General features: G+C 38.0%; 1 protein-coding gene across 3 annotated transcripts in view; it reads left to right on the top strand.

Annotated features, from left to right (window-relative positions):
• Window positions 1–515: 515 nt before the first annotated feature.
• tpp2 (tripeptidyl peptidase 2) overlaps window positions 516–19,045 on the top strand; it is a 42,401-nt gene continuing 23,871 nt past the window's right edge. Inside the window, exons 1-17 of one of the 3 annotated variants that reach the window (XM_079863988.1) lie at window positions 516–780; window positions 2,238–2,366; window positions 2,830–2,925; window positions 3,557–3,661; window positions 4,927–5,051; window positions 5,174–5,337; window positions 6,459–6,613; window positions 8,696–8,772; window positions 9,284–9,411; window positions 10,113–10,361; window positions 12,773–12,888; window positions 13,352–13,523; window positions 14,691–14,848; window positions 15,481–15,557; window positions 15,634–15,740; window positions 16,011–16,165; window positions 18,695–18,811. In XM_079863988.1, coding sequence (XP_079720114.1) covers window positions 616–780; window positions 2,238–2,366; window positions 2,830–2,925; window positions 3,557–3,661; window positions 4,927–5,051; window positions 5,174–5,337; window positions 6,459–6,613; window positions 8,696–8,772; window positions 9,284–9,411; window positions 10,113–10,361; window positions 12,773–12,888; window positions 13,352–13,523; window positions 14,691–14,848; window positions 15,481–15,557; window positions 15,634–15,740; window positions 16,011–16,165; window positions 18,695–18,811 — 2,295 coding nt within the window. In that variant the 5' untranslated portion in view covers window positions 516–615. The remainder of the gene's footprint in view (window positions 781–2,237; window positions 2,367–2,829; window positions 2,926–3,556; window positions 3,662–4,926; window positions 5,052–5,173; window positions 5,338–6,458; window positions 6,614–8,695; window positions 8,773–9,283; window positions 9,412–10,112; window positions 10,362–12,772; window positions 12,889–13,351; window positions 13,524–14,690; window positions 14,849–15,480; window positions 15,558–15,633; window positions 15,741–16,010; window positions 16,166–18,694; window positions 18,812–19,045) is intronic. The other 2 variants (XM_079863987.1, XM_079863986.1) reach the window with 2 other exon arrangements.

The raw sequence follows: 19,045 nt of genomic DNA, 5'->3' as shown, positions 1-19,045 counted from the left end.
ACTAATAATAACTCACAGTGGAACATTAAAGCCATCTAGCGGTTGAAGCCACATTTACCATCACAACTATAGTTCCCCAAACCCACAGTGCACTTACTGTTGTATGGAAATAATAATACACATCCCTAGATAGTAAGCAGTGCCCAGCACAACTAGCAGAAACATGTGCTAAGAATAGTTCCCATTAAGCTTTAAAAAATGTTATTTTTGAATGTTCTCTGAAAAAGAAAACGTTAAATTTTCAAAACGTTATGGGAACGTTCAAAGAACATTCAAAAGTAACAAGTAAAACATTAAATGAACGTCCAAAAACGTTCCGTGGACGATGTATTTATGTTTTGAGAGATGTTGGAAAAGCGTTTGTTTGTAACTTTGAGAGAACTTGAGAGAGTTAGCTGAGACCTTTATATTCCTATATAAGGTTATAAATTAACGAGTGACATTATTATGTAATAATAAACCACTGTGAAATTGAGTGTGTTTGTTGTGACTGAGATTGAGTGTGTTACTGCGCCTTTAAGAAAGTCGCTCCGTTCTCGCGCACATTGTGTCGATAATATACCGGTCCGTCGCGGTCGCTGTCGCGTTGTGTTTTCATCCTCGTTCTGCACGGTCATGTCTGTTCATTCCGCTGAAGATCCGTTCCCGTTCCATGGGCTACTTCCGAAAAAAGAGACCGGCGCTGCCTCGTTCCTCACCAAGTTCCCGGAGTACGATGGCCGAGGGGTGCTCATCGCGATCCTCGACACCGGGGTGGACCCAGGGGCCCCGGGCATGCAGGTAAATCGAGCCCGCGGCTTCGGCTCAGCACTAGGCCGCAGTGGGTTTTACTCCCGTTTAAGGGCCCCCAGACACTGGACGGTACCGGAACTCCCGTGTCATTATTTAAACACCGAAGCACTAACATATCCGATGCCAATTAAGCTGATTAAGTCTGCAAAACACATAAACGGCGTGTTTGAAAGGGCAAGCTGTGTCATCCTCATCAATGGCAATGACTTACATAGAAGCACCACGGCTATACTATAGGGTCTCAGACATGTATTATGGGATTTGTGAGTTATATGATATGGTAGATACAATTATAAGTTAACGTGGAATTAATTTGACATGTCAGACATCACAGAAACATTGTATTCTATATGACAATGGCTGTTTCCAAACCTACATAGACAGCAGATTAGCCTTTGATCCAGGATGCTGTCTAGATAGGGCACAGGCCTCCAAATATCAGCATTATATAAGCAGCCAGTCAATAATACTGTGAGAAAACTGATTTTATAAATATGAAAAGTATTTAAAAAAAATTCTACTCACTGTTGTACTGTGTTGTCATATGTGTTTTATTGTTATGTATAAATATAGTACATATTCATTCAGATTTCATTCATTCTAATCAATGTATTTATTTAGTTACTTATTTTCTATTATTATTTTTATTTACATCAATTTTTATTTATTTTAATTGTTTTTGTTTTATTTTTTATCAAATGTTATATTCAATTAATTTAAATCTAATGTATTCATTTATTATTTATTCAAATAAATATGTTTTATAATATTAAATGTATGTATTTACCAATTTAATTTAATGTTATTTTTAATATTTACATTTTTACACTGCTTTTCTTATTTTTATTTATGTATTTAAATTATTTGTGTATCAAAGGTTTTTATTTAAGTTAGGCTAACTTAATTTAAATCTTAAGTATTCATTTATTATTTATTTAAATAAAGTTATATATAAGTTTTTATAATAATAAAAGAGGTTTTATTTGTTTTATTTTTACATTTTACACAGCTCTTATTTTTTTAAATTACATTTTATTAATTTATTTTAATAAAGTTTGTAATCAAATGCATACATTTATTATTATTATTTTTTTTTTATAAAATTATTTATTATAATTATTTTTTATATTAATCAAATTTATTTTTATTTATTTATTTTTAAGTTTCTACGCTGTTCTTCCCCCTGTTTAAAGCATCCCTGTAAGAGGATCCAGCAGCTGTTTTTACACACACACACACACACACACACACACACACACACTCAACTGTCAGCTGTTCTAGTTGTTCACTACTGAGGGAATCATGTGACGTGCATGTCTTGTTTCTGTCATGTAACGCTCATTCAGCAACACCAGGGATCATGTGTTCTCTACGAGCTCTCTCAACATCTGAGTTTTCAGACGCATCTCTCCACGTAAGCTGATCTGATTTGTCTGATTCGTCAGATCACCACAGACGGGAAACCCAAGATCGTGGACATCATCGACACGACGGGCAGCGGAGACGTGAACATGTCCAGCGTGGCGGAGCTGAAGGACGGGGCCGTGACCGGGCTAACGGGACGAGCGCTCAAAGTGAGACCAGCAAACGCTCTTATTCTGCACACTTGCGTCTCATATTCATATCCGTCACACTTCAGACGCTCGGGTTACTACAACTATATCAATAACATGTTTGGGTCTCATTTTTCACCCTAAAATCAAAAGAGAGAAAATGTATCTTTATTTAGGATTTTGTTTGGTCTGTTTTGTCACAGAGTGGAAGTTACTCTGATATCATATTCATATCCATAAATGCATGCTCATGCACGCTGACACGAACACAGAACTGAACACATTATTGCACAACAATAATAATAATATTTAAGAAGGTTATTCAAAACTATCAGGTAAAATAGTGCCATGGACTAATTAAAAAATAAATAATGCGAAATAGAATTTAATATTTATTTTTATTAGTGTGAAATATGAGTCGAACGTGTTTGATGTGTTGATGTAGTGTTTCAGTGACTCTAAAGGTTTTCCTGTTTCTCCTCAGATTCCGGATGAGTGGGAGAATCCGTCCGGGAAATATCACATCGGAATAAAGAACGCTTATGATTTTTTCCCTAAAGCTCTGAAAGAGAGGATACAGGTAATGGTTTATTTTATCTTATAATAAAATAAAACTCTTCCTAAAGCTGTCTCTATAATAACACAACAAAAAACAATGAGTAAATTCACTGGTTCTAGACTGAATAAGTATATTTGTAATGTATATTTTATTAATAAAGTGCAGTCTTATTTTACATTTGATTAGAGTTTCTGTACCTAAAAATCTTAAAACACAGTTTATGTCAATCGAATCTTTGTTCAGTTGTGTCTATTTGTTGCGATTGCTAATTCTTTATTTGTTCTTTTTTAATTACTGAGTGTTTATTGTCTTTAATAATGCTTGAAATGTATATTAGTTAGGCTATAGTTGTTTTTCTATGGTAGCCTTAAACCACGTTCCTTGTGTAAGTGTTCTTTAGCCTGTTGATTTGTGTTCATGATACGCAGCCACAATTAAATGTTTTGCAATAAGACTAAATGTGAATGATATCTAATTTTTATTTAGTAAATTTAGTTTTTGGAATCGAAAAGAATCAGAATCATTAAAATTCAAGCGATACCCGACCCTATGTGCATGTGTCGACCTCAAACAAACGCATGCTGATGATGATGATGATGATGATGATGATGATGATGATGACACATGATATTCCCGTGTGTGTGCGGTTCAGAAAGAGCGTAAGGAGAAGCTGTGGGACCCGGCGCACAGATCGGCTCTCGCTGAGGCCAGCCGCAGGATAGAAGAGTTCGACCAGAGTCACCCGAACCCCTCTCAGGTCAGACTCTTCTACTGACGCTGCACACATGAGTGATACATTTAACCTCATCCTTCCCTCGCACTCTGTAACACACTCTTCCCTCACACTCTTCCCTCGCACTCTTCCCTCGCACTCTTCCCTCGCACTCTGTAACACATCCTTCCCTCACACTCTTCCCTCGCACTCTTCCCTCACACTCTTCCCTCGCACTCTTCCCTCACACTCTTCCCTCGCACTCTGTAACACATCCTTCCCTCGTGGGTCAAAATGACCCGAAGCCCTAAAATTAAAATAATTTTTTTTTGTCCAGAAAGCTTATTTTATTTCATTTTGATAATATTATTTTCTATTTTGTAATGCGATTTTTTTTTTTTTTTTTTTTTAATCATTTTATTTTATTTTTTCTGTAAATTACTAGATTTGATCAATAAATAGTCATTTAAGCACATTCCTCACATTCTTTCAACTTAAATTCAAAATAACTCACAATTTCATGCATAACTCTTTTAATTCAGCTCTAAATATCTTACATTGTGTGTCTTTGACCTCTTGTGGAATAATAATAATATAAGATGATATTTGATGACTCTAGATGGGCTTATATCTCTATATGGAGTAAATGAGCTGTTCCTCTGGGTCCTAAAGCCAGTTTCTCTTCAGTGTGCATTCACATACACATGTAGACATTATAAAATAATTTTTTTAAGTTTTAGCATTTTTAGTTTGAAGCTTGAGCATTTTTAGGTGTTTCTATGTGTTCTGAAGCATTCCTCACATCCCTGAGGGGGTCAAACTGACCCGTGAATGAAGGATTTGTAACTTCTTTACATTTCAACCACAAAACTCCTCGAATCCATTACATTTTTTTGTGTATTCGTGGTTCAGGTGCAACAAAAGTCTTGAACTTGGACTCTGATAAACACTCACACATTATTATTATTATTTTTTTCAAAATGACCCGAGGGAAGGATAAACTGGCATGAAAGTGAAGTTACACTGGTCTTTTCCTCTCTATTGTGTCGTATATCCGAGCGAAACGCTTCTGGAACAAGAACAAATGTGGGCGGGGCTTGATTGTGTCTGTGGGGAATTGATTGGATGATTGTGGTTTGCTATTGGCTGATGTGATGTGAGTGACAGGTTATAGCCCCGCCCTCGTCATCAGAGAAGAGAAGAGATGCTGCAAGAGGAACTGATTCTGATTCTGAATGATGTTCATGGATAAATCATTACAATAAACTGCGATATTCCCTAAAAAAAAAAAAGTGTGTGTGTGTGTTCAGCTGGAGAAACTGCAGAGGGAGGAGCTACAGTGTCACGTGGAGCTGTTGGGAACCCTGGAGAAGAAGTACAGCGACCCAGGGCCGGTTTACGACTGCGTGTCGTGGCACGACGGCGTCACATGGAGGTCAGAACACACACAAATAAACAACTATATTGTAAAGCTGCTGTGACACACTCTGTATTGTTAAAGCGCTGTATAAATGAAGGTGACTTGACTTGACGTGTGTGTGTGTGTGTGTGTGTCAGGGCTGTGGTGGACACGTCTGAGACCGGAGAGCTGTCGTCCTGCACCGTCCTGAGCTCGTACCGAGAGAAACAGGAGTACGCCACGCTGGGAACCGCAGAGATGCTCAACTACTCGCTGAACATCTACGACGAGGGAAACACGCTGTGTATCGTCACTAGCGGAGGTGAGACTGATGACCGTGAGACGCCTCGTTCATAACCCGGACGCCACGTCACACACACCAAATCAAATATACTTTACTGTCCCTGATAGGGGGATTTGTAATGGACTCCATCTTCAGCATTTCGCCAAAACCTGATTCATGAAAAATAAAATGAAAAAATTACTCACAATATTCATACACACCATATATACATATAAATAAACAGACTTCACTAATTCATGATACACATACGTTGTGATTTACAAAACTAGTGCTGGGCAACGATTAATCACATCCAATATATATATAATAACATATATATAAATACACACGTGCATGTATATATCTAAGAAAAATGTGTTATTTATATATAAAATATTTATATTTTTATTTATAATATAAATAATATATATATATATAAAGTATATACATGCAAATATTTCTTAAATATATACATGCATGTGTGTATTTATATACACAAAATAATTATACACCGTACACACACATTGATTGTGTAAACACAAACGTTTAGCACTAATAAAAACAAGGAAAACCACTTTAATATTCATTATGACTCCTAATCATAAATACAGTGCATGTTCACAATAACAGTTTAAATACATAAAATAATGATGTTTTACACCTGATATACACATTTAGATTAAATATGCCTTTAATGGAGTTAAGCATTTCAATTACAGACATTACAGAGAAGTTACAACATTTTTTTTATATTGTAATAAATAGAAGTATTAGTAGTGTGTGCGCTGCTGTCGAACACTTTGCTCAGCGCATGATAACAGCAGAACTCGTGCTCTGAGGAAATATTTACACGCAAATAATGATTATCTGTTTCCATTAAAAATATAAAGCAATTAAAAATGTTATTTGGCTAGTGGAAAAGATTGAGAAAAACTTTCCCTGAAATGTATTTTATACTATATGATTTATTTATTCAAAAACAAAAACAAAAACAAAACGTTACTGTCAACAGTGAAACAGAAACATTACATCTGTTGGGGTGTTTAATGCTGTTTTCCACTACAGAATCTTCTAGAAAAGCTACAGTTGCATCAGTTCTTCATGGAAAGCATGTGTACTGATGATTGAGAGTGTGTGTGTGTGTGTGTGCGCGCGCGCAGGAGCTCACGGGACACACGTGGCCAGCATCGCGGCGGGACACTTCCCCGAGGAGCCCGAGCGCAACGGCGTGGCCCCCGGAGCCCAGATCCTGGCGCTGAAGATCGGGGACACACGCCTCAGCACTATGGAGACCGGCACCGGCCTCATACGAGCTGTAAGAGACACCTGTCAATCACCTGTCAATCATCATCACATCACGAGTGACATCATCAGGAACTATTGAAGCAGGGTTACTTTAGTGCAGAGATGGCAGAAGTTCTCACTTCCCGTACTCAAGTAGAGGTACAGATACTGGTGTTAAAAAATACTGATTTAACTTCTTTACTCAAGTAAAAGTAACAGAGTACAGGCTTGGAAATTTACTTTACTGGAAATTTAAATTTACTGGAAATGGGAAAAAAGCTTCTTTATATGCCGTCGCCTACATTTTAAACGGATGTCTGCCAATAGGCCTAAAACATCACATATATGATTACTGTGACAGAGACTGGGACTCCAGTATTCACACATCCAGTTCCTCTTTTTTTTTATCTTCCCCTAAACATTTAAAGGAATCTACATGTGTGTGTGTGTGTGCTCAAATATGGCTTCTGGAAAGAAAATAAAGGATAAAATAGGAGACATTAATTAAGAAGTTCCCCACACTTTTAGAGTTATAACTAACAACCACTAGATGGCAGCAGCGTATAAGAAATGAGCTGACAGCTGTACATCTTTGAACATGATGATAAATGTAATATGTCAGGCTCATCATTTTTACAATTGAAGTGCTATATGAGTTGGAGAAATTACAAATTTGATGTGCATTGTATTAAAAAAATCTTTATTGATATGCAAATAGACCATAAAAATGGCAAGTGATGTATGCCCTCAGGTCTGTAGATGTGCATGGATCTGTCCTGAATCCCTTCAAGAACTTGAGCAACTAGGGTATACACGCGTTCTGTATAGTGTAACGTGTCGTAGCGTAATTGTGTGTAGGACAGTGTGTGTGTGTGTCTGGATGGATTTGCCACAAATGAATGCTGCCGAATCTGCCGTCTTGTAGTGGTGCGTCCAGTGCAACGTATATTCCCATCCAGTTAGACTGAATTCGGTGTTGATGATGTGAAAAATAATAACGGTAACTCCACTGAAATTATTTTAAACTAAAGTAACGAGCCAATTTTGTAAAATGTAAGGAATGGAAAGTACCGATATTCCTGTTGAAAATGTAAGGAGTAAAAGTAAGAAGTCGGCACAAAAATAAATAGTAAAGTGAAAATATCTGAAAAATCTACTTGAGTACGGTTCCCATCTCTGCTTTAGTGTTATTTACACGCTGTTAATGTGCTGTTTAGTGAGCTTTCATTTGTATATTTACCACTTTTTTTTTTTTTTTTTTTGTTTAGTCTTGAGTCATTATTTTAATATATTTCTATTTTATTTGAGTTTTAGTGGTTTAGTACTTCGTCGGACTTGTTTTATCTCAATATTTCAAATTTTCGTTCAAGTTTACGTTTTTTAATCATATATAAAGTTAGTATTATATTACATTAAGAACTGCCTCAAACTGGGTTTCATGGACATGTTTAGAGAAAATGTAAAGGGATGCAAATAAAAATAAGTTTTAACTAAATAAATTTGAGTAAAGTAAACAATTCAAATAAATAATCACAATTTTAATTAAATAAATAAAAATAATACATTTATAAAGTAAAGTTATACTTAAATGTTGATAGAACTAAATAATTAATTGATTTAAATAAAAATAAGAAAAATTTATATATATATATATATATATATATATATATATATATATATAGATAGATAGATAGATAGATAGATAGATAGATAGATAGATTGGACCAAGTCAATAACTAAATAATTTGATTAAAACAAATACATGAAATTTGATTAAAATAAATAATAAATGGATACATTTGATTAATATCATTTGATTAAAATTAATAAAATACATCTTTCTTTAAACTCAAAGATATAATATAATAGACACATTAAATATGTCTGAATGTCATTCATTAGATACAAAATATCAAAACAAAGGTGTCATTTATTTTAAAGAGAAATGTTGATAATATGATTCACACATTCACTAAAACTCACCAAAACACGGCGAGACGAAGGACAGGAGAACATATCCTGCAGATACAGACTCTTGATCACTTTCACACCTTTATAAATGTATCGCGGTTGCTTTATTATTTGTGATATATATATTTGTTATTTTTTGCAGATGATTGAGGTCGTAAACTACAAGTGTGATCTTGTGAACTACAGTTACGGCGAGGCGACGCACTGGCCAAACTCAGGGTGAGCTTCTGATCACACACACACACACACACACACTAGTCGTCGGATCCTTCGAGTCACACCACAAGATATCAATCTCTCCCCTTCCGACGATCCTAAATGAGGTCCCGATTATGTTGACGGTTCCACAGATTATCTTATCAGGATGGACATGAACATCAGAAATGTGATTTCAAAAGCACTGATTGGGGGATTTAAACTCTTGAGATCTGGCAACCGCACACGTGAACATCAGACGTGTGTCCGAGTGCGGTCCTGTTTATCCTGAAGTCTCGAGAGATTTTGGGAGATTTCCCGTTTTCACAGTCAGGACTCTGGTTGTAAATCTGTCCGTGTGTGTGGTGTGTTGTCGTCTTCACATCGCGGCACAACACACACATTAGGAGCAAAACTGGTCCTCATGTTTGTGGTCTCTCACATTTTGAAAATCTTCTAAGATTGTCAACATCTTTTGGTGTGGCGCCAGCGTGAGAAGCTCAGAAACGTGTCCTCGACTCTGCTTGTTCCTCAGGAGAATCTGTGAGGTCATCACGGAGGCGGTGCAGAAGTACAACGTCCTGTTCGTGTCGAGCGCTGGGAATAACGGCCCGTGTTTGTCCACCGTGGGCTGTCCCGGAGGAACCACCAGCAGTGTGATCGGTACGGACATGTTTTCACAATACATATCACTTCTTTGTGTTTAATATAACCAGACAACGTTTTTTGTTGAACTGAATTAAAAAAGAACAAATAAAGAATTAGCAATCTCAACAAACAGATTCAACTGAACAAAGATACGATTGAAATAAACAGTGTTTTAAGATTTACTGTAATCAAATGTAAAATAACACTGCCCTTTATAAATTAAATATACATTACAAATATAGTTTCAAAAGTTATTCAGTCTAGAACCAGTGAATTTACTCTGTCTACTGTTGTTTGATTAGTGTTATTATAGAGACAGGAATATTAGTGCTGTCACTTTAAGAGCTGCACGGATCCGATATACTGATGCACGTGTGTGTGTGTGTGTGTGTGTGTGTGTGTGTGTGTGTGTGTGTGTGTGTGTGTGTGTGTGTGTGTGTGTGTGTGTGTGTGTGTGTGTGTGTGTGTGTGTGTGTGTGTGTGTGTGTGCAGCACTGAAAACAGCACACGAGTCGTCTCACTCTTGAATGGTTTAAAGTCATATTGAAATGCTCACAAAGGAATCGATAAGAGGAATCTAAATTTTCATTTTATAACAAGTTTCCGATTCCAGGATTTTGATCCCCACCCTACTTGACGACAGCATTGCTGCGATTGTAATGGCAATAATGATGATGATGTGTAATCTGTCCTGACCTGATGCCCCTGATGTGCAGGTGTGGGCGCTTACGTGACGCCGGACATGATGGTGGCCGAATACTCGCTGAGAGAGAAGCTCCCCCCGAACCAGTACACGTGGTCGTCGCGCGGGCCCAGCACTGACGGCGCTCTGGGCGTTAGCATTAGCGCTCCCGGCGGAGCCATCGCCTCCGTTCCCAACTGGACGCTCCGCGGCACACAGCTCATGAACGGCACCTCCATGTCCTCGCCCAACGCCTGCGGGGGAATCGCCCTCGTGCTCTCAGGTGCCGACACGCCGCTTCACATCTGATCAAATTTCATACTTTCATTTTACTTTAATATCTTAATATTTGTTAAATTTGACCTTTTTGTGGTTTAGCACTTTTAAATGTACTATTATTTGATTATTTTACATTTTTCATATTTAATTTTATATTATTTTATATAAAAATGCAGTTATATACACTCACCTAAAGGATTATTAGGAACACCTGTTCAATTTCTCATTAATGCAATTATCTAATCAACCAATCACATGGCAGTTGCTTCAATGCATTTAGGGGTGTGGTCCTGGTCAAGACAATCTCCTGAACTCCAAACTGAATGTCAGAATGGGAAAGAAAGGTGATTTAAGCAATTTTGAGCGTGGCATGGTTGTTGGTGCCAGACGGGCCGGTCTGAGTATTTCACAATCTGCTCAGTTACTGGGATTTTCACGCACAACCATTTCTAGGGTTTACAAAGAATGGTGTGAAAAGGGAAAAACATCCAGTATGCGGCAGTCCTGTGGGCGAAAATGCCTTGTTGATGCTAGAGGTCAGAGGAGAATGGGCCGACTGATTCAAGCTGATAGAAGAGCAACTTTGACTGAAATAACCACTCGTTACAACCGAGGTATGCAGCAAAGCATTTGTGAAGCCACAACACGCACAACCTTGAGGCGGATGGGCTACAACAGCAGAAGACCCCACCGGGTACCACTCATCTCCACTACAAATAGGAAAAAGAGGCTACAATTTGCACAAGCTCACCAAAATTGGACAGTTGAAGACTGGAAAAATGTTGCCTGGTCTGATGAGTCTCGATTTCTGTTGAGACATTCAGATGGTAGAGTCAGAATTTGGCGTAAACAGAATGAGAACATGGATCCATCATGCCTTGTTACCACTGTGCAGGCTGGTGGTGGTGGTGTAATGGTGTGGGGGATGTTTTCTTGGCACACTTTAGGCCCCTTAGTGCCAATTGGGCATCGTTTAAATGCCACGGCCTACCTGAGCATTGTTTCTGACCATGTCCATCCCTTTATGACCACCATGTACCCATCCTCTGATGGCTACTTCCAGCAGGATAATGCACCATGTCACAAAGCTCGAATCATTTCAAATTGGTTTCTTGAACATGACAATGAGTTCACTGTACTAAAATGGCCCCCACAGTCACCAGATCTCAACCCAATAGAGCATCTTTGGGATGTGGTGGAACGGGAGCTTCGTGCCCTGGATGTGCATCCCACAAATCTCCATCAACTGCAAGATGCTATCCTATCAATATGGGCCAACATTTCTAAAGAATGCTTTCAGCACCTTGTTGAATCAATGCCACGTAGAATTAAGGCAGTTATGAAGGCGAAAGGGGGGCAAACACAGTATTAGTATGGTGTTCCTAATAATCCTTTAGGTGAGTGTATATATATATATACTGCATTTTCTTGTATTACCATTTTTTTATATTTTATTTCATACATTTTTTTTTAGCAACTAAAGTTTTAGATGCAGCAATAATCTTTACTATTTGCAGTTCAGTTTTATTTCAAGTACACATATGTATCATGTTATACATAAATGAAAATCGGTATAATTATATTGGCTGAGGGGTGTGCGATACTGACGAAAACATTCTGACATTTGTCGGTAACGATAATCAGACAATATTTTCCTAATTTACACTGCATTTGCAAATGCATAAATAATGCTATGAGATTTTTTTAATTAATATTTACTCATGAAATGATTTTAGAAAGATGAAATGCAATATATATAAAACTACTGAGTGAGTCATAAGTAATCATTCATTAAACTCATTTGTTTAAAAGGCGGATTCGTTCAGTAGCGAAGCTCCACTGTTCCGCTCTAAGGCGTAGAAAAGTTCATTTGGAAATGTTTGTTGTCAAAATAAAGTAGAAGAGAACTAACCTGACAATAGTTTTGTTTAAAATGCTACTCAAAATGTTAACTTGTTTATTGAAATCTTTTAAGAAGTCAAAAGACTGGACACTTTTTTCGTATTTAAATGTAATGTAAGACAAACTAAAGGGAGAAAATTTTACAAATCGGCTATATTACAGTGTAAAAAGAATATTACCTGTGTGATGTGTGACTCAGGCACACACTGCTCTTCACAGACGAACTGAATGTGTCAGAACTCACTCAGAGTTTGAGCTTAACCTTTGCACTGTGCTGAGAACACCTCATTTGGTTTAAATAGCTTATAAACTATCCAGGTTCATTTCCCAGGGAAAGCAAGAACTGATGAGAATGTAAACGTGTACCTTGAAATGCAATGTTAGTCGCTTTGGAGAAAAGCGTCTGCCAAATGTATAAATGTAAACAATAGTTACAATATTATGCATATTGCACAGCCCTAGCTCATGAACTTGTACTGTAAATACTTATATATGTGTGTGTGTGTTTGCCAGGTTTGAAGCAGAACGGCGTGCGTCCCACGGTGCCGGCGGTGCGGCGAGCTCTGGAGAACACGGCTCTTAAAGTGGATGATATCGAAGTGTTTGCACAGGGTCACGGCATCATTCAGGTACTGAGACCACAGGACGTGCTCGTCTTCACGCATCATGACTGCGTTCATAGCAATCTTGTGCAGAGTATTATATCTTTACATATGAAGTTCTGACTGTTAAAGCAAAGCAGAAATTGTCTAGGGTGGAATTGTCTATACAACGAAATTTTGTCTCTCATTCGAAAAGTACACACACACACACACACACACACACACACACACACACACACACACACACACACACACACCCACACACCCATTCCAAAAATATAAATATAAACTAATGTAAACAATGCAAACATTTTTTTATAATAATGAGCATTTATGTCATGTGGCATTTAGAGCATTTAGAGCTTGTACAGCTATCGGATAAAAACTGTTTTTGAAACGGTTTGTCCGTGTTCTGATGGTTCTAGTTTGAACAGAAAGAGTTTGTGGACCATTAAGGAACTGAACTAAACTGAACTCATGTGATGCGCAGGTGGAGCGTGCGTTCGACTACCTCATGCAACACGTGTCTCTGCCCACCAGTGGCCTGGGCTTCAGCGTGACCGTAGGGTCTCAGAGAGGAATCTACCTCAGGGAACCGGCCCACGTCACCGGCCCGTCCGATCACGCCGTCGGCATCGAGCCCGTGTTCCCAGAGAACTCAGGTACTCTACACTTCACAGAGGAACTGAATGTGTTCCAGCGCATCTCAGCCGTTATAAATCTCTCATTATGCCAGATTATGATACAGTAATACTAACACTTTCTCTTCTATTCTATATCTATTTATAAAAATAAATAAAAAGTACATCTACTGCGTTAGATTAAACTGAGAAGAGTCACAGCACTTGCATATTGTTGTCCTATTGTTTGTTTCACTGCTTCTATTGCTCACATTTGTAAGTTGCTTTGGATAAAAGTATCTGCTAAATGAGTAAATGTAAATGTAAATATTATCACCATATATTGGATTTAATCTTTTTATCAACTTGTTTTCTTTAAAGTCCTTCTGTAGGCAATCATTTTATCCCTTAAAACTCACCAAAATTACATATTTAAAAATTTTTCGCTTTGAAATAAGGTCTTCATGCCTTAAAATATCTTGAATGTAACTCGACACCCTTGCCTCATTTAGTATGCGCGGTTCTATGAATATGCAAATGAGCCCCGCCTCCACTCACTCACTCAGCTCAGAGATCCACTGGTTGGCGATCACACGTTGATCTGATTGGTTACAAGGTAGTTTGTGACATCAGAAACACCAGCGATTTCAAAGCGTGTGTTTGAGACTGTCTTTGGTTCACTGCAGTTTTAAGGAGGAAATACTCAGCAATGCTGTCGACTTATGAACTTACACATGGTTTGTCTTAAAGCAGATTAAAAACACCACATAGACACATAAACAACATTAAAAGCTGGATTTACACCACAGGGGGACTTATTTTAAGGTGTCATTGTTACAGTCTAATTATATTTTTAAGTACTGAGTAATATTAATTAACCACATGTACTTACTATAAGGTTAGGGTAGGATTAGGGTTTGGTTGAGGGTTAGTTGCATGTAATTATGCATAATTTACTGTTATTACTATGGTAAGTACATGTAACAAGGACACTGTAAAATAAAGTGTTACCGTCACTTCTCTTCTCACTCATCTTTTTTGCTGAACTTGCTGCAATGCATTCTGGGATTGCATCACCTTAATTTATCATATGATGAACCAGACATAATTTTCTGTAAAGCTGCTTTGAAACGATGTGTATTGTGAAAAGCGCTATACAAATAAATGTGAATTGAATGTGTGATGTATTGTGGGATGTTTTCTCCGCAGAGAACTCGGCCCGTATCTCTCTGCAGCTTCATCTGGCTCTCGTCTGCAACGCGACCTGGGTTCACTGTCCGTCACACCTGGAGCTCATGAACCAGTGCCGGCACCTGAACGTGCGCATCGACCCGCAGGGCCTGCGAGAGGGGCTTCACTACACCGAGGCACGGCAACACAGTCACATTACCTCCGTCCTCACAGTTTTAAATGTCCTGATTTGTGTTAAAAGGGATATTATCCCATGATTTACTCGCCCTCAAGTCATCCTAGGTGTATATGACATTCTTCTTTCAGACGTATACAATCAGAGTTATATTAAAAAAAGTCCTGGCTCTTCCAAGCTTAATAATGGCAGTGAATGGGAAGAAATTCTATAAAAGTGCATCTATCCATCATAAAAGTGCTTCTATTCATGATAAAAGTGCTTCTATTCATGATAAAAGTGCATCTATCCATCATAAAAGTGCATCTATCCATCATAAAAGTGCATCTATTCATGATAAAAGTGCATCTGTCCATGATAAATAGATGAATAGATGCATTTTTATGATGGATAGATGCACTTTTATCATGAATAAATGCACTTTTATGATGGATAGATGCACTTTTATAGAATTTCTTGCCATTCACTGCCATTATAAAGCTTGGAAGAGCCAGGACATGTTTTAATATAACTCTGATTGTATTCGTCTGAAAGAATGATGTCATATACACCTGGGATGACTTCAGGGTGAGTAAATCATGGGCTAATTTTCACTTTTGCGTGAACTATCCCTCTAATGATGGTGTTTTGCAGGTGTGTGGATTCGACACGTCGGCTCTCAGCGCTGGTCCTCTCTTCAGAGTGCCTATAACGGTTATAATCCCTGCCAAGTGAGTCCAACTTCACCCGCCTGCGTCCGTGACGGTGTGTTTCTGCTGGTGTGTGACGTGTGTTTGTGTCTTATAGAGTCACTGATACTCACAGTCAGGAGGTCTCGTTCACAGACGTCCACTTCAGACCAGGACAGATCCGCCGGCATTTCATCAACGTTCCTCGTGGAGCATCATGGGCAGGTGATGTGTGTTCTGGCTGAGGAATCTTTAAAGGAGTAGTTCACTTCAGAATTAAAATCTCCTGATGATTTACTCTCCCCCACGTCATCCAAGATGTCATTTCTTTTCGACTGAAGAAAGAAAGACACGAACATCTTGGATGACATTGGAGAGAGTAAATTTTAATTCTGAAGTGAACTACTCCTTTAATGTTGCTATCGTGACAACACTGGTGTGAACGAATGATGTGTCAGTGCAACGCAAATCTTTGATCTATGATTATTTTCTCAGAGATCTCATTAACGTCTCACTCTGGAGACGTGTCGTCGAAGTTCGTCCTGCATGCGGTTCATCTGGTGAAGCAGCGAGCGTATCGAGCCAATGAGTTTTATAAGTTCTCGTCTCTGCTGGAGAAAGGCTCGCTCACGGAGGCTTTTCCTGTGCTGGTACGCAATACATACATGGTTTACATATGTGATCAAAGGGATAGTTCACCAAAAAATTAAAATTAGCCCATGATTTACTCACGCTCAAGTCATCCTAGGTGTATATGACATTCTTCTTTCAGACGAATATAATCAGAGTTATATAAAAAAATGTCCTGGCTTTTCCAAGCTTTATAATGGCAGTGAATGGCCGTTTCTGTTTTGAAGTCCATAAAAGTGCATCTATCATGATAAAAGTGCATCTATCATGATAAAAGTGCATCTATTCATCATAAAAGTGCATCTATCCATCATAAAAGTGCATCTATCCATCATAAAAGTGCATCTATCCATCATAAAAGTGCATCTATCCATCATAAAAGTGCATCTATCCATCATAAGTGCATCTATCCATCATAAAAGTGCATATATTCGTGATAAAAGTGCATCTATTCATGATAAAAGTGCATCTATTCATGATAAAAGTGCATCTATCCATCATAAAAGTGCATCTATCCATCATAAAAGTGCATCTATCCATCATAAAAGTGCATCTGTCCATCATAAAAGTGCATCTGTCCATCATAAAAGTGCATCTATCCATCATAAAAGTGCATCTATCCATCATAAAAGTGCATCTATCCATCATAAAAGTGCATCTATCCATCATAAAAGTGCATCTATCCATCATAAAAGTGCATATATTCGTGATAAAAGTGCATCTATTCATAAGTGCTCTATCCATCATAAAAGTGCATCTATCCATTAGGGCTGGTCCGAATACCATTTTTTGAGCTTCGAAGCTTCGATAGGAATTAACATCGAATATTCGAAGCTTCGGATGGAGGGGGCTGAACATATTCTTCTCTCTAATAAAGGCAGGAATCTCTATGCGTCTGTCTGTTTGCATTTAGATTATTTATCTTGCATTTAGAACCGTTCATCCAATCGACTTCACGAGTGCAGTGTCACATTTGGTGCAATATAGACACGCGAGACGTGACACGTTCAGAATTAATAAACTTTTAATACAGAACAGCGCGAGCGGGAAGCGCGCGCGCGCCTCACGCGCAGGGCTCCGAGAACGGACACTGCACTAGTGATAAAAAACACAGCCTAATATTTTTCTGAGTAACAAATAACTCTCAAATCAGAAATCAGCAGCACAGTAATTACTGACACAGTAAAGGGTAGGCTAATATATTGTTTCTATTCTATTTCCACAATGTCAAAGCAACGCAGCTTATAGCCTACAAGCTCAGGCATGCACTTCTGCCCATACAAACTCCGCTGTTCTGCGCTCTAAAATAAGAGTATTGTATTTCGCCCAAAAATGCTAAAAAAATAACCGTGTGAGAGCGTGTTTTAGGCTATATCATGTTATAGCCAGATATGACGATTACAGCACGCGTCACCGCAGATCAGCATCTATTCATCAAGCCAACGTGCAAACTATCGCAAATCAAAGTGAAAGTGGGTCGCAGATGCTTTAACACACAATCAACTTCATTAAAAGTAAAGAACCGAAATGATCTTACCAGGGCTGTTGCCGCTCTCTTATTGCGGTCTTTGATTTAGAAATTTTAGCTGACGATCAGTAAAATGCAGCTGTTGCTAGTGACGTGCACTCCATTACATCTGCCTATAGCGCGGGATTTGAAGTTCGGATTCATATCCGTTTTGCAAAAACACATTTATGTGTTCATTGTTCATATTGATAAATCAGAGAGAACTATCCGATCTGAGAAAACGCATGACAGCCCCATTCAAACGCGAATGGGAACCGTTTCTAGGGGGATGCCAGGTGTGGGGAAAAAAAATAAAATAATTTAAAACGAATATTCGAATGTCAAATTTGAAAATCGAATACCAACCCACCGAACTAATATTCGAATACTCGAATATTCTGGTACAGCCCTACTATCCATGATAAAAGTGCATCTGTCCATCATAAAAGTGCATCTATCCATCATAAAAGTGCATATATTCGTGATAAAAGTGCATCTATTCATGATAAAAGTGCATCTATCCATCATAAAAGTGCATCTATCCATCATAAAAGTGCATCTATCCATCATAAAAGTGCATATATTCGTGATAAAAGTGCATCTATTCATAAGTGCATCTATCCATCATAAAAGTGTATCTATCCATGATAAAAGTGCATATGTCCATCATAAAAGTGCATCTATCCATCATAAAAGTGCATCTGTCCATCATAAAAGTGCATCTATCCATGATAAAAGTGCATCTATCCATCATAAAAGTGCATCTGTCCATCATAAAAGTGCATCTATCATCATAAAAGTGCATCTATCCATGATAAAAGTGCATCTATCCATGATAAAAGTGCATCTATCCATCATAAAAGTGCATCTATCCATCATAAAAGTGCATCTGTCCATCATAAAAGTGCATCTATCCATCATAAAAGTGCATCTATCCATCATAAAAGTGCTAATTTTCATTTTTTGGGTGAACTATCCCTTTAATATTAGTTTTGCTGTGTCGATCAGGTCACATGTTCATCTTTGTGTGTGTGTTTCTCAGCCAGGACGGACTCTGGAGTTGTGTGTCGCTCGCTGGTGGGCGAGTCTCGGTGACGTCAACATTGATTACGTCATTTCCTTCCACGGGCTGGTGACATCACCCTCCCCTCTTCATATCGTGAGTCGCTTTAGGCTTTCGTATTTCACAGCACCTTTCTCTTAATACTTTTATTCATCAAGGATGCGTTAAAATGATCAAAACTGACATTTATATTGTTACAAAAGATGCAATTTCAAATAAACGCAACATTCTATTCATCAAAGAACCCTGAAAATAAAATGCATCATTTTCCACAAACATACGTGGACATTTTCAACACTGATAATAATCATAAATGTGATTCTTGCGCAT

Source organism: Squalius cephalus (assembly GCF_949319135.1).
Source record: "Squalius cephalus genome assembly, chromosome: 2".
In the NCBI taxonomy this organism is placed as follows: Eukaryota; Metazoa; Chordata; class Actinopteri; order Cypriniformes; family Leuciscidae; genus Squalius; species Squalius cephalus.
The sequence above is the reverse complement of the archived record's forward strand: the minus strand, read 5'-3'. Positions and strand labels throughout refer to the sequence as shown.